We start from the raw sequence: 15012 nt of genomic DNA, 5'->3' as shown, positions 1-15012 counted from the left end.
CCCATATCCACATCTTAGGTCTGTTCAGGACTCATCATGGCTTTAAATCCATGTAATATTTGGTGCATGCATGTAAACCAGAATAAAAGACACACTAGGAACAGAGGGCTAGATATATCTGTATATGACAATCTGCTGAAGTAGAAACTAATTTATAAAGTGATGGGACAATTATTTACATAGAAAGGCAGTATTTGGTAACACCTGACGTAGCCACTTTTCCTAAATGGGAAAATTTGTGAAAACAGTAGTCCCTTAAAACATTGGGGTTTATTTAGCAGCAGAAGCTTTCAAAAGGCTAAAAATATTATTTTAAGATGCTTCATTCTCTCCTAAAACCTTACCAGTGGAATTTGGTTGCATGTGGAAAATCTGCAGTTCATGTACATTTTCATTAACCAGAAAAAAAAAATCTCAACTCTTTCACTGTACAAGACTTCATAATACAATAAGGATATTTCATATGCTAATATTTGTTTCCCATCTATAGTGTCAGTAGTGCACTGCCTTATTGACAATGAATGTTGCACCTATCTCAAGTCCAGTCATCTATCAATAACCATTCACCATCTCCTGCAAGACAAAACAAAGTAAATAAATTTCCAGAAATGGAAGAGTAAAGGGTCAGCAACAAGAATTGCTGTGATATACTGGTAAATTCCTTTTGGAAGTCTGTGGCATAACTGTAGTAAATGCTTTATTTGTTACCACTAGTCAGAATACGAGAAACATTTACTCTTAATAAAAATTAAAGTTTTCTTTAATTTTATTTTTTTAATAAGAAGTGAAATTAAAAGTTTTAGAAATAAATAGGAAAGTCAAAGCATTGCATTATCCCTGTTATAAGTTACAGCTGTTTGGGGGCTGGAAAACAACAGGAAAAGGACTGGAATAGCCATTACAACCTTTACTGTCATGGTACATTAAGAAAGACAACAGCATACAAAGAACAAACATTTTAGACACAAAATAACACTTTGCCAAAGCCCTGTTTCACATCTAACAGTTCTCGCAGTCAAAAGCCAAATTGCACTTGGCAAGTAAATACGGGGAATTTTTCATTACAAAGATGTGCAATATGCAAATGCATAATGGTTGTCATGGTGGTCATATTTTAATATTTCATTTTTTCTTACTGTTACAAGAATACCTCATTTGGTCCAAACACCAAGCTTTTTTATTAGCAAAATCTACAAGTACAAAAATTGTTACTTTCTGTGCTGGATGCTGCTGTAATAGAGATGAAAACTAATTAATCCAGTGTATTTCCAGTACACATTTCTCACAGGATGCCCAAATAAACTTCAGTTGGTCCTTCATTTTTTCATCCTTCATGATACAGCAACTGCCAGCATCACTTGGTCACAAATACTGTATAGTAATCTTCATAAAATCTGTTTAAACATCAGGATAACTGAGTATTTCATGTAATACAACATTGGTAACCCTTTTAAAGTGGCATTTGTATGCCAAACAAATTTGACAGGGAAAACAAGAGAATCTTTGTTAACCAATTTCACCTGAAAATTTTGACTCAGACTCAAAAAAGTGTGTGAAGGAATCAAAAATATTTCTCAGTGAAGTAATACCCTGCAAATTAATTTGGAAAACCTGTGTTTTACTGGATTGTATGTGTTGAAAAGCGCATTACTAAATCAAATTTTAAGAACTTAATGAGATTGAGTTGTAACTAGTCAATTACTTAAAAAATGATAGTATAACAGATGACAAACTACTGTAACTATAAAGTCCAATTTTACTTTGTAAAAAAAAATTTTAACTTGGAAGAAGTTGCTCTACTGAATGAAATTATGAAGTAATTCTACCAGTAGTACAGCTCTTGTTCAAATTTATCTTCATGTATTCCAATTAAAATAATCTTTAATGATGGCTGAAGGTCATCTCCCATAATTCATGGGAACATTCTATAACACAAGTATGTGAAATTTAAAGACACGCAATCCCTTTGGAACTGAATACAGTTAATATTGAATAAAAAGATTTTTATTGAATATTGACTAAAAAGATTTTCACAGTATTTTTGGAGAGCCAGTCAGAGTCTCTGTCCTTCCCTACCTATGGAAAACCACAGCTTATATTGTAGCAGTATCAGCATAATTTATCCTCAGCTTCACATGAAAATTTCAACAGGTTGTTTGCCAAGACACTGATTTACCAGCATTCCCCAATTTTGTCCTGGCACAGCAGACTAAAAACAAAGCATGTTTCCTTTTTGCAGTTCAAATCCTTACTATTATGAAAAGCTTCCAAGTCTACTAAATTTATATTCTGCTCTGCTTTCCTTTCGAGGATATCAGTCAGGCCAAGCTTTATTTCATCACCTATCTAAAACTATTCTAAACACAGCATAATATATCTGAGTGTTTATAAAGAGGCAACTTGAAGCATTCCCTGCTGTCAATCTGCTATTTCTAAGTGCAAATACCGAGATATAATTGAGATGGATAGAACGAATGGTAAATTGCCTTTAAACATTTAGGAGTGAAGCACTGTGTTTCAAGAGAGGTGACAGCATCTTCATACAGTAATGACAACCAGTTCTCTGTGCAGCCACAGTGGGAATTTGGATCTTCCTTGGTAAGGGTCGAAGACCACTTCAATATCTGCAGAAAACAGGAAACTTTCCTTGCCATTGTTTCTGTCTGGTTTGACTATTGTAACAGTTCAGTACAACTAAACATGGGAAAAAGTCCCTTTATTTCCTGTGAGGACAACCTTGTAGCATATGGGAAGAAATTAACACACTCACACAGAATATAACTGCCAACTTCCAGGCATTATTCTTAATAAACAGGATCTCATGCAGTGTCAAAGAGATAAATGAACCCTTAAGTAAATGAAATGTTATTGCTATCAGCTCTTCACTCTTCTGCCCCTCCCCACATAAAGAATCCTGTCAGGTATATTACAAGACATTTAAATGTGGTCTACAATCAATTAATTTTGTAATTTCCATTCATTATTTTTGGTATTATTATTAATGGTGTTTATGTGTTGTTCTGTGTAACTGAACTACAGAACCAACATCTTAATAGAAAATGAGCCTTTCCACTTGAGAAAACAACAGATACAATCCTTCTACTTAATATGCCTCCACTGTAACTCTAAGCCACAGAAAGATCTCAGCTCTGCCAAAAATATTTCCAACATTATGGAAGCAATCTACAACTTAGCACTTTTGAAATGTTCAGTCACACCCTTCGGAAAACCTGGAGGTCTCTTTTACTGATAAAAGAGATAAACTAAAGACAGCTCACATGCTGTTCTTGCCAATAAAAAAATTCTCAATTATCTCTTGATAATTATTGAAATTTCATATTTTATCATAAAAGCAAATTAGCACACAATAACCAAATTCAAAGATAATGGTATTTTCACACCTCAAGCTGACTGTATTTGAAGACCTCTAAGAAACACTGCACTTGTACTTCTCCACACTCAGAGCAGACATCCAATAACATAGTTAACTTCTGGGACCATGAGCAGCATCTAATCTGACACTGCAAAAGCCAGTGATGACTGCCTTATTGACACACATACTACAGTGCAAGGAAACCTCATCACATACTTGCCATGTTTCAAAGGGGATTTTTTGTGCAATTTTTTCTTCATTTTTAGAACTAATTTTAGTAACCCTTTCCTCTTCCTTTTCAACCTTGCCAGTGTAGTTTTCCTTTACATTTCCGTGCTCTGGAAATAGGGAGGAGAAAATACAATCTCATAACTCTTACTGTTCTTATTTATTCCTGGTTGGCTACTTAATCCTTAATCCACTGAGACCTCTTTCTAGATCTTTCCCCATTCACACAGCAAAACAGAATTGCAAGAAAAAGCAAATGGCAGCTGCAAGTCATACTTTGAGAATCTTGCCCAGTCTCTAAAAATGCCGCTTTTGATATTTAAAGGGAAGTAAGAGGTAAAAAAGAGCCTAAGTAAGGTGCTACCTACACATTGCAGAAAGATAAACAGAATTCTAACACCCTTCAGTCAAGAAAGATGTTATTATGACAAGTATGAGGTATTGAATTATGACAAGAAAAGTCATAATTCAGTACCTCAAACATCTATTACACACATTTGGGGGTGTTATTTCTTGCCCTCTGAAAACTGCAAAAAGACTTAGAACGAAACTAGGCAGAAGATCAAGGATACTGACACCAGAAGAAGTCATCACAAAGGAATTTGAAAGATGATTGAAAGTTAGAAAGGGGTTTCATAAAAAGAATAATTAGAGTTCCAATGAGAAAAATAGTGATGTAAGTACTTGGCACATTTTTTAGACAGGATATTTAAAATGTGCAAAAGGAATTATTTTACGGGACATGCATTCAGAAGTTACAGATGCCAAAAAAATACACAAATACAAAAATAAAGTAATCAAACTCAGAAATCACTTGCAATGAGGTGCTACACCTACACTCATCAGGACAGACAGCCCCCAGTCACGAAGCACAGACTCCCTAAGTAATGCTACTACTTACTATTACTAAAAAAACCTGCTGAGTGTGGTAGTGTAGCTTAACAATGGTATTCCGCAGTTTAGTGCTCCCACTGAAAGCACACATCACTGACTGGCTGGAGAGGAAAATTAGAGGCACAAAAGTTAAAGATCACAGGTTGAGATAAGAACAATTTACTGTAAACAGCAATGAGATAAGAAAGTTAACAGCAACAGCAACATCACTAATGGCTGTAGGAATGGCACAAGAAAGAGGTGAATTATTCAGATGGAAACAGTGGTACCAGACTGCTGCCTCCACCAGGCTACCCTGAGCAGAACGGACCCCTTTATCCCCAAGAGATTCCCTTTTCCCCTCTCCCACTGATGATCTGAGATGGTACAGAATAACCTCCATGCCCTAGCCATGCTCCCTCCTGTCTGCTGCAAAAATTAACCCTGTCCTGGGGAATCAGGGCAGTGGGCTAGTCCTTTTCTTAAATCTGTCACAGCAATTCACAGGCTCCTTCCAGCCCGTCTCATTTTAGGTCTTTATCATACTCTGCAAGTTCATTTTTAAGTAGCATTTTATCATACCTTCCATGAACAAAAACCAACAGACACTAGAAGGAAGGAAGCAGCTCTCATTTTAAATGTAGGGTGGCCATTCTTACAAAGGCGTTCTATGAATTGGGACTTATTTATTGCCTTCCTGCTTCCTATGGCTTCTGCAAAACAGCTCTCCCTCCCAGACAACAAAAAGATGAATACAAACTATTCAGCCACAAACATTTTACAAGTGACACAACACTAACTCTACAGGTGTGTGCCTCCTTTTCTTCCCTCTACCTTGTCAGGTTGTGGTATCTTTTTAAGGAAAATGGTGCTTACACACTGCAGAGTTCCAGGTGCTGCCACCTGAAACTCTGGCCTCTGTTTAAGCCTCAAATGCCTCTGTGACTCTTAGAGCAAAGACCCACACTCACACTACAGAGTCAGAGGATGTTGTCTCCAAGGATGCAATTGCATGCTCTTTCTTCTAGGAATCCAGATACCTTACCCAAAGAATTTAAGGATATGGAGTAACTTAGACATGCTAAGAAATAAAATGAAGATGCACAAATTCATAGCATCCCAGACATCAATCACTCTGTCACAACATATTTGACTTAGACATAAAGAGTCTGGGATTGTTAAATCAACACACAGGAACACATTCATCCCGCACACTAGGAATGACTCCTTTTAAACAGCCTTAGAAAATTGAAAATTTATTTCAGAGATCAAATTATGAAATATGGTTTTAATGTAAATTCACCATCATATTAATTGATACTGGTCATTTGCTCTAGTTATTATAATAGGCAAAAATATATTTAGAAAGTAAACATACCAATACATATAATGTATTTAAAATTCAGGCACAAGTATCAGCTGCCACAGAAAAATGTCATTTTGAAGTGAGAATTCATATAAAACTTCCCTAGGAACGTCAAGGATTCGATTATTTATTCTGCTTCACTCATCAAGAGATTATCAATTTGTCAAGGGGCCTGCATCATACAAATTACACTGAAGTAAAGAAAGCCACCTTACTACAATGTATTACTCTTTTTTCCAGTATTCACTTCAGTTCTATCTGTTTCACCTACACATTCCCTTCATGTTCTTCAGCCTTGAACTTGAAAGCTGATCAGGGATGCCAGATGCCTCGGCAGCCAGACTGCCAAAAGCACAATGGACAATCTGGAGGTCTCACGGGGTCTAAAATAAGTGTCAACCAACCCCTAATTTCTCAGTTCTGTCCCTACAACAGGATAAACTCAACTGTGAGCAGCCTATGAGACAATCCCAGGAGCAATCAAGCTTGCACAAAATGAAGCTGGCTTAGAACAGTCGTCCTTGCAGCTTCTCAGACATTTTAAGAAGACAACCATTCTTTTAGCATCAATTATATATTAAGGGAAAGGGTTGCTTTGCTGTCAGAGTGGTGAACTGGGAATCAAGACATCAGATTACATTTCTGGTTCTGGCACAAACTTCCACAGGGAGCCAAAAATCAAGATCTAAGCTTCCCATTTGCAGAACGACACAGGTTTGATTTATTAGTGAAAGCAATGCACTGAGACATCTCTGAATAGAAAACAGTACAAAAGTGCCAGATTATCTGTTTCCTGAGCAAAAATAATACAGTTGAATTTTTTTAAAAAGCCCAAAACTATGTACCTGAGTTTTCTCTTAAATTTTTAATAACTGCTTGCTGAACAGTACAGCCTGGCAATTTTCACTGCAATTTCAGAGTATAAAGGAAATAAAGTAGAGATGCAGCCCTGAAAATTCTGTTCTCCTGAAACTGGCTGAAACTTCAAGGCAGTCAGCCTTTTTTTTCTGTCATAGCAATAAATTGCAAACTGATGAGTCACGGAGGTGGGAAAGGAGGTCATCTAGCCCAATTGCTTGAACAGAGCAGTGTCAACTAGAACACGTAGACCAGTCTTGCCTAGATGACCTTTCAGCAAGATTTTTAAAAAGCCTCTCATCAACTTATACCAGTTTTTGACCCGTTTTATTTGTAAGCTATATTTTTTCCTTTCACACTACATTGAAGTTCCATCTTCCATGGCCTCTTCTTCTTCCACTGTGCACCTCTGAGAGGAGTGTGGCTGCATCTTGCCCACATCGATCCATCAGGAGTTGCAGACAAGAATAAAAATTCCACCTAACCTTCTCAAGGCCAGAGACCCCTTGCTCTCTCAGCCTGTTTGCAGCAATGTGGTCCTGGCCCCTCCTTACCTTGCTGGTCAGCACCAGACTTGTGTCAGTAGGTAAAAGTATTTTCTTAATTAGGGAGCCAAAAAATTTGACTCTCAGAAGCCTCACAGATGTAGAGCAGAGGTAAAGAGATGTAGAGCACAAATGTAAAGAGTCACCTCCCTTCACCTACTGGCAACACCCTTGCTAGAACAGTCCCAGGATGTTGATTCTTTCCTGCAGTGCAAGGGTGCAGTGCTGACCCCTATTCAGTCCAGTTCATATCCAGAAGTACTCCCAGAGTAAACTCTGTAAAGCTGCTTTCAAGCCCCCAGCTTGTGCAGGTGAGCATGGTCATTCCAGCTCAGGAACAGGACTCTGCCACTAAAACACATCACCCAGCAGCAGATTCAGACACCTCTTGAACACCTCCAGGAGTGGTGACTCCACTTTGCTATCTTCATTCTTGCTTTCCTCCCAAGTAGCCAATCCCACACCAACCCACATGTTCACCAAAGACAGCAACAACCCTGCTCAATCCCAAACAGAAAGCTGGATCAATACACACAGAGTTGAGTCCTAAACCAAAAAGAGTTAGATAAAATTTCTGAAAAAGATTATGCATGAGTATGTGAGTACCAGAAGTTCTTCAAGACACTTGCATAAAAAGGTAAAGTCTAAAATAAAATTCATTACATTGCTCAAGGCTGTATTTCATTCATGGGTAATCCAATTCCTTTCCAAACAGGGACATTTACTTTGCTTAAAGATACATGGTTATAGCCTTCTACAGAGCAGCAAATCATTCCAACCAGTATCTCAAACTACAGCCCATTTGGATTTATTTTGGCCAAAGGCACTTCCTTTTGGTTTCCAATGTAAAGAACTTTTCAATTTCTCACATGTTGTAATACTGTTACAATGACTTCAACTTTGTCTAATGGACAAAATTACTCTTCATGCTAAGCTTACCAAATACAAACCAACCTTGGGATACCTGGTGTTAAAGCTTGGTGTTCATAAAATTCTGACAAAAATTACATCAAAAGAGGGTTTACAAATACATCTCCATAAATATTTGAAATCACTGCAAACAGCGGCATTAGGCTGCGTGGAATAACTTAAACCTGGACATTTTGATGGATGGTGCCCACCAAGTAGCCTCTTCTAAATTAGCAATTCACACTACAAATTTGTGAAATACATGTGTCAGGAGAATCAGGACTGAGCTGTAAGGCAGAGCAAAGAAATAAGTGGAACACTGCAAATATTATTTATAAATACAGATAAATCATGAAGGTGTACAACACTTCTAAGCATATTATAGTCTTCAAAATATTAAGTCTTAGTCTACAATGAGTCTTAAGAACAGATAAGTTTCTTAAATGCTATGGAACAAAGATTTCTCCTTTCAGTATTCTAAACTTTTCACTGAACAGCTCAACAAACTACCTTTCTTCCCAAAGAAGAGTTTTTCACAATACAATCTAAGTGCATCTGAGAGCAGTAAGAGGAAATACATTGAAAAGTCTGAAACATTTGTCATTGTCTAGCATAAATCCCTCCAATTCCACACAAGATAAGATATGTACACGAAAATTCTTCAGAAAAAATTCTGCTTTTTGCCAGTGTCCTACATTGCATGAATTCTGCACTCACCTAGTAAAGACACTCATATGAAGAAGACAAAAAAAAAAAAACTTTCTTGCTAATCCACTCCATCAAGCAGAGTGTTCAACCTTGGGGCAGGTGTTACAAAGAAATAAACAGCTTTTAAGCAGTTACCCATACTCTGATAAGGACCACAGGTGGTGCCATGGATACAGACAAGCAAAGTCAAAAATAGAATGCCACTCACATTTTTTGTTAACACTTCAGCAAGTTAAAAACAGAAATTGGAAGTGAATGGAAAAGATATTGACTTTCTATGGTAATTGTGTTTGCACTTCCTTTTGACTTTTTATGATGAAGTAGCCATAGAATGTTGTTTTTCTTTTCCTGAAGAGAAAGGAAATCACACAACCTTATCAAAAAATGCAGCCAGCTAAAACCCTTCCCTTCCATTCATTTAAATCCCCTGTATAAAATATAAATGCAATTATTAAAAGCACTATGAAGCCACTAATCATCACTGTAATTGAGATATACATATAACATATTCAGTGAGTGGGACTAGATGATCCTCATGGGACCCTTCCAATTTAAGCTATTCTGTGATATAGACACACAGGCACACAAAAACAACACATATGGTCATACTGGTTTGGTATCAAACCACAGCCATAAAAGATCATTTGTAAGTTGTTCTTTTTTGTGGAAAGCCCAACATCTAACTTTATTATATAGCATAACTATTTGAGTAGCTTTCATCCAGGACATAAATCCTCTATTGCTAGCCAGGGTTAGTAACACTGAATTTGACTCTCAAGGTTACCTGAAGTCTCAGTTACTGTAATCACTTCTCCAAATAATTAGTCTGCTCAAAAATCAGAGAAATATTTATTGAGCCAAGAGACAGGGAATGTTCAGCAGGGGAACACAGAAGCCGAGGAGTCTGCACAGGCACTGAAAAGGCTGTGCAACAAACCTTATAAACAATATCTCTTTATACCAATTGAAAAGCAAGGACTCAGCTTCCCTTAACAGGGCACATTTAAAGAAAACTAACCATTTTTTCACTTTAGTGCAAGCAGAAGATAGTACAGTAGGTTGTAATAAAATCAAACAGATACTTGAGAGTTAACTGGCAAAAACATATATATTCACTGAGAGACTCTGTAAGCCATACTGTAGTATACATAATAAACTGGCTTTGTTTTTTCCCCCAGCTGCTTCGAGATCTAACTAGCCACCCCAGCTGAGGCCGTGGGGAAGGCTTTCAGGAGTGCCAACATCTGCTTCTATTCCCATCAATGTCAAATTTGTCAGAACACAAAACTGTGCCAGAGAAACAACCTCTGCCATAGGAAATTAAACTCTACTTCCATGGATATCCCCTGAAGTGCCAAATGTAGCAGATCAATTACATTTCCAATTTCTATTCCAAAATAAAGTTTCTTTCCAAAAAACACACATGTACATTTTATATGTGTATATGCAAATATGTACACGCGTCCTAAAATTTTTTATGGCCTGGTTTACCTTAGTGGCCAGTCAACTAGTGTAAATCACAAATATAAAAAACCTAAGTCTTATATCAGCTAATAAGGTGACAAATTAAAATAGCCACTTTTTAGCTGCTCTTTACTATTAAATACCTTTTAATGTCTCATCAACTTCTGCCCACAGTTTTACTGGTCTCTTTACTACTGCTATGTTGAGGATTGAAGGATTCACCCTGATTACACACTACATGAAACTTCACATGAAAACACTCAGCAAATTACAAAAAAAACTCCAACTGTTTTTTTAAAACTCACATTAAAAAAATCATATGTTCCCCAGCATAAAATCACAGACCAATGAATCCTAGAAAAGTTTATGCAGTTTTGCCCTAGTTAGCTAGTCACAGAATTGTTAATGTTGGAAAAGACCTCCAAGATCATCAGGCTGAGCCAGTAACCCAACACTGCCATGTTGTCCATTTAACCATGTCCCTAGGTGCCACATCTGCACATTTTTTGAACACCTCCAGGGATGGTGATTCCACCACTTCCCTGGGCAGGCTATTCCAATGCCTGAACACCCACTCAGTGAATCAATTTTTCCTTATATCCAATCCATGCCTCCCCTAGCATAGCCTGGGGCCATTTCCTCTTGCCCTGGCACTTGTCAGCTGGGGAAAAAAGACTGATTCTTACCTCACTACAGCCTCCTTTCCTTGCGATTAAAGGGCAACATAGGAAATTTTCCTTATGTTTACACAGATCACAGTAAATATAGACATTTGGTCAGTTGCTATAAAGAATGAAGGAGATATTGATAATGTCACAACTTTTTTTAAAGCATCTTTACCATAAGTACTTAAGTTAATTATTAATTATTCAGTCACACAGTTGGATGACATGGAATTATTTTAGACAGTGCAAATATTCACCAAGTGTTGCTTTCTGTCCCTTCCAAAAAGTGCATTTTGATAAGATTTTCCTCTATTCTTGCAAGTAAAGCTTCTCTTTCATTGGAAAGCAAAGATTTTCCCACAGGAAATTGGTATGATCACCAGCAAGAACATCCAGAGGCAGAAAAAAGTCCAATTGCTAATTTAGCCAATAAAGTATCAATTGTTCATAACAAAAACTTAATATTGCAGCTTAGTAAAAACAAAAACTTCTGTCTACAGATATAGTTTTAAAAAGTCTTCTAGTGTCTTAAGTAAATTCTTCCATCACTTGTGTCGTGGTTTAAGAGGAAGTGAGTTTTTTGGGATGCTGTGGTCAAGTGGTTTTTTGGGATGCTTGTTACTTTTAAGAAATGCTAGAAGGAACAAAAACTCTGGTATTGCAATGACACTCTAAACGTTATAATGAAATGTCTGAAGAAAAAGTATAAGCATTTCTTCTTAATTTCCTGTGCATTCCTCCTCCCTTCAACACTGCTGCAACTACTGGGTGACTTCAGTTTATCCACCTCACATATGTTTACATATCCCACTGCAATTGGCCCAAAATTGTTACTGCTCTGTTATTGCTCACTGAAATCTCAACACTACTACAGTTTATTACTGGAAGATTCAGGAGATACAAAAGAATAATATTAATACAACCAGATCTTTCACTTAGATTTGTTTGGTGAATTGTGCAGATGTAAAACAATATACTGTATTTGCACAGCATAAAGCCAAAAAAAAAAGAAGAGGTGAATCAATTCACATGGGAACGACTACTCAGCTACTTCTATGTAATAAAGTTACAAGTATATCAAATCTTCTGCTTTGCACCTTACAGTGTTACAGACTTTTGACAGAACATACAAGCCAAGCTACTTCTCACTACACTGATAAGGATGAACAATCATAGAGCAGGGGGGGGGAAAGACTTTAAATAACCAACCAGAAATCTGTTCTGAGCAATACTCTTTAATTACAACATAAACAAAAAAAAAAAAAAAACCTAAATAAATCTAGCCTATAGTAGGTATGTTTCCAGTGTAGGGAAACCAGCAAAGCATTTCCCATGTTGACACAGACCATCAAGTCACTTCCTTCTTATAACCTCTTCACTCTCTAGCCATGCACGGGGTTTTTTTCATTTATCTAAGTGAATACCCTATTTCCTATTAACTGCAGGTACTCTGAGCAAACTCTCAGGGAGACTAACTGGCTTCAGCATCTCAGTCATAAAGGAAACATGGTTTCCCCCACAACGAGCTCCACTGACGACACTGAGATGACCTGGAAGCCCAGCTGTTAACTTTGGCTGGAACATAAACCCCTCACCCAGTGATGGGTTTGATGGCTTACGTAAAATCACTGTGATGGTCTCCACACTGGCCCTAGTCCAGTGACCCTCACAAATCCACCACCACAGCTGATCTCAACAGCAGTCCCAGCAAGGAGACCAATGGAAAGCTCAGAGGTTGCTTCCTCAAACAAAACTGAGGTACAATTAGAACACGTGACATTTCTCTGTGAAGGACTTACATCTCTGAACAGTCACTTGAACCCTGTCCACAATCGTTAATGAATCTGAAAAGTTGATGTAGAACCAAGTATTTAACACCAACTCTTCTCCTTTTCTCTCCATGATTTATTTAGATTATTTTGATCCAAAAGACTTATTATTGAACACACTGCCTGGGTAGAACTTGAAATACTTACAGATTCTGATCCTTGGGAGAATTTGAGCACTTACTGCTTGAACTAAAATATCTTCTGTCTAAAACCTTAAAATTCAAAATTAAAGATATTACAAACTCTACAAATTTGCTGAAATCCAAGACTCTGGCATACACCAAATTTGTGGGTTAAGGCAAAACATGGAAGAACATTGCCCTAGAATAGTTTTTTTTTAAAGTAGGTAAAACCTGACCATTAAATGGAAGCAAGTAAAATAATCACACAGCCTCTTTTTCAAACATGCATCCTAAATTTAAAAAAAACCCAACCCAACACATTGGACCATTTACCATTTTTCATGGTGCTGCTGAGGATAAACATATGGAGAAAATAAGCTACTCTGTAGATCTTATTTCACTCCAATGTCTGTGCTTTTATTCTCCCTGTCACAGCCAACTTAAGAATTTCCTCTTTCATGGTAATAAGCAGAAAGTCCACAATTCTCAAGGCAGCAAAGCAGGAAGTTTGCAGTTGGAAGGATTTCCCCTCTTCCATGGGACAGGAGGAGAGAAATGTATGATGGGGCTACTGTGAATACTTTTGCAATCCGAAGCAGCTGATTTGAACATATTTATCACATCAGAGCCTCAAGTGATGCTTCCAAGATCAGGCACAAATGAAACACTGGCCACATCTGTTCTGCAATAATTTGTCCCTTTGGCTCTTTGAGCGAGAACTCCTGCCTTTCTGACTAGGGTATTACCCGGCACCAACAATCCTATCAACAGTGACAGTCAAATGTAGAAGGAAGCTCAAAGTGTCACGACACAGCTCAGCAGAACGCACTACCTTCCCAGCTGACCCTGTATCACAAGACGGGAGTGAATGCCACATGTGGCTTTAATGCCAAGCAGCTGCTGCACACCAGCACCCCCTCTGTCCTGCTCCCTCCCCCCTGCACCGCTGGGTTTCCAAGACTGTCGCAAGTAGTGGAATACCCTACGGCACCCTAAAATGAACACAAGCCCCCTCACCCCTTAGGTTTGGGGGACCCCAACCCATCACCCCCAACCGCTTCCACGCGCGGAGACGCGAGATCATCAGTGCCAAAGCGCGGCCGGGGGATGGGGGGGCGAGGCGAGGAGGGAGGAACGCACGACCCCTCTTCGGTTATCTCAAAACCTGTTACCCTCCCTCCCTTTTAGGCAAAAGCTGCCGGTGAAACCCTTTCCCGACCGGCAGTCCCGGCTGGGGCGCTCCCGCCTGCCCCGCGGGCCCCCGGCGCTCACCGACACCAGGAACTCCAGCGTGCCCACGTAGTCCCGCTCCGTCTTGAGCAGCTCGTTGAGGACGCACACGCGTAAGCGAAGCTGCTTCTCCAAGTCCTTCCCGCTCTCCCCCTTGCCTTCCCCCTTGCTTTCTTCTGTCATGGTGCGGCGAGGAGGATCGGTGCTCCCAGCCCGGCGCCTTCCCCCGAGCGCCCCGGCGCTGCGCTGCGGACAAGGACAACAAAAGACCCCGCCAAGTTACACAGCGGGGCCGCGCTCCGGCCGCTCCCCAGCCGCAGCCCCCGCTCACCCCGCTCCGCGGCCGCCCGAGGTCCGGAGGCGACGAGCCACCCCAGAGCGCGCTCCTTTCCCGTCAGGAAGGGGACACAGCCCGGAGGAAACGAGCGGTCACTGGTTCCCAGCTCGCCCTGCTAGCTGAGAGGTTGGAAAGCCTCCGCAGCGGCAGAGACTTGGACATTAATCAAAAGCTTTGTATCCATGTGACTCCAACCCCTTCCCCCCCTTCGCTAAATCTCAGGAAAAAGGAAAGGAAACAACTTCAGGGAGGATTGCGTGCCAGCAGCTGCCTGTTTCACACACAAGCTGCGATCTCCAGTTTGAGGCTAATTGGAGTCCTCCAACAACAGAGTAAAAGAATTATAGAAATGTCCCAGCAAGCTGGCTGGCCGGGGAATCGGCAGTTGTTTTTGTTTTGATTTTATCATCAGCAAAGAGCCATTTCAACTTCCCCTTCCACACCTTCCCACGAGATGTATGTTACAGTGTGTATTATAAATCCGAGCTGTGATACTCTCCCGAAC

The 15012-nt window shown here is 39.3% G+C and overlaps 1 protein-coding gene across 1 annotated transcript in view; it reads right to left on the bottom strand.

Annotated features, from left to right (window-relative positions):
- Positions 1-14623, bottom strand: part of PREX2 (phosphatidylinositol-3,4,5-trisphosphate dependent Rac exchange factor 2) — a 170010-nt gene extending 155387 nt beyond the window's left edge. Inside the window, exon 1 of the mRNA XM_050971175.1 lies at positions 14213-14623. Coding sequence (XP_050827132.1) covers positions 14213-14353 — 141 coding nt within the window. The 5' untranslated portion in view covers positions 14354-14623. The remainder of the gene's footprint in view (positions 1-14212) is intronic.
- Between the last annotated feature and the right edge of the window lie 389 nt (positions 14624-15012).

The sequence above is a fragment of the Serinus canaria genome, chromosome 2 (assembly GCF_022539315.1).
Source record: "Serinus canaria isolate serCan28SL12 chromosome 2, serCan2020, whole genome shotgun sequence".
Lineage (NCBI taxonomy): Eukaryota > Metazoa > Chordata > Aves > Passeriformes > Fringillidae > Serinus > Serinus canaria.
Note: the sequence above shows the minus strand (reverse complement) of the source record. Positions and strands in the feature narration are given on the sequence as shown.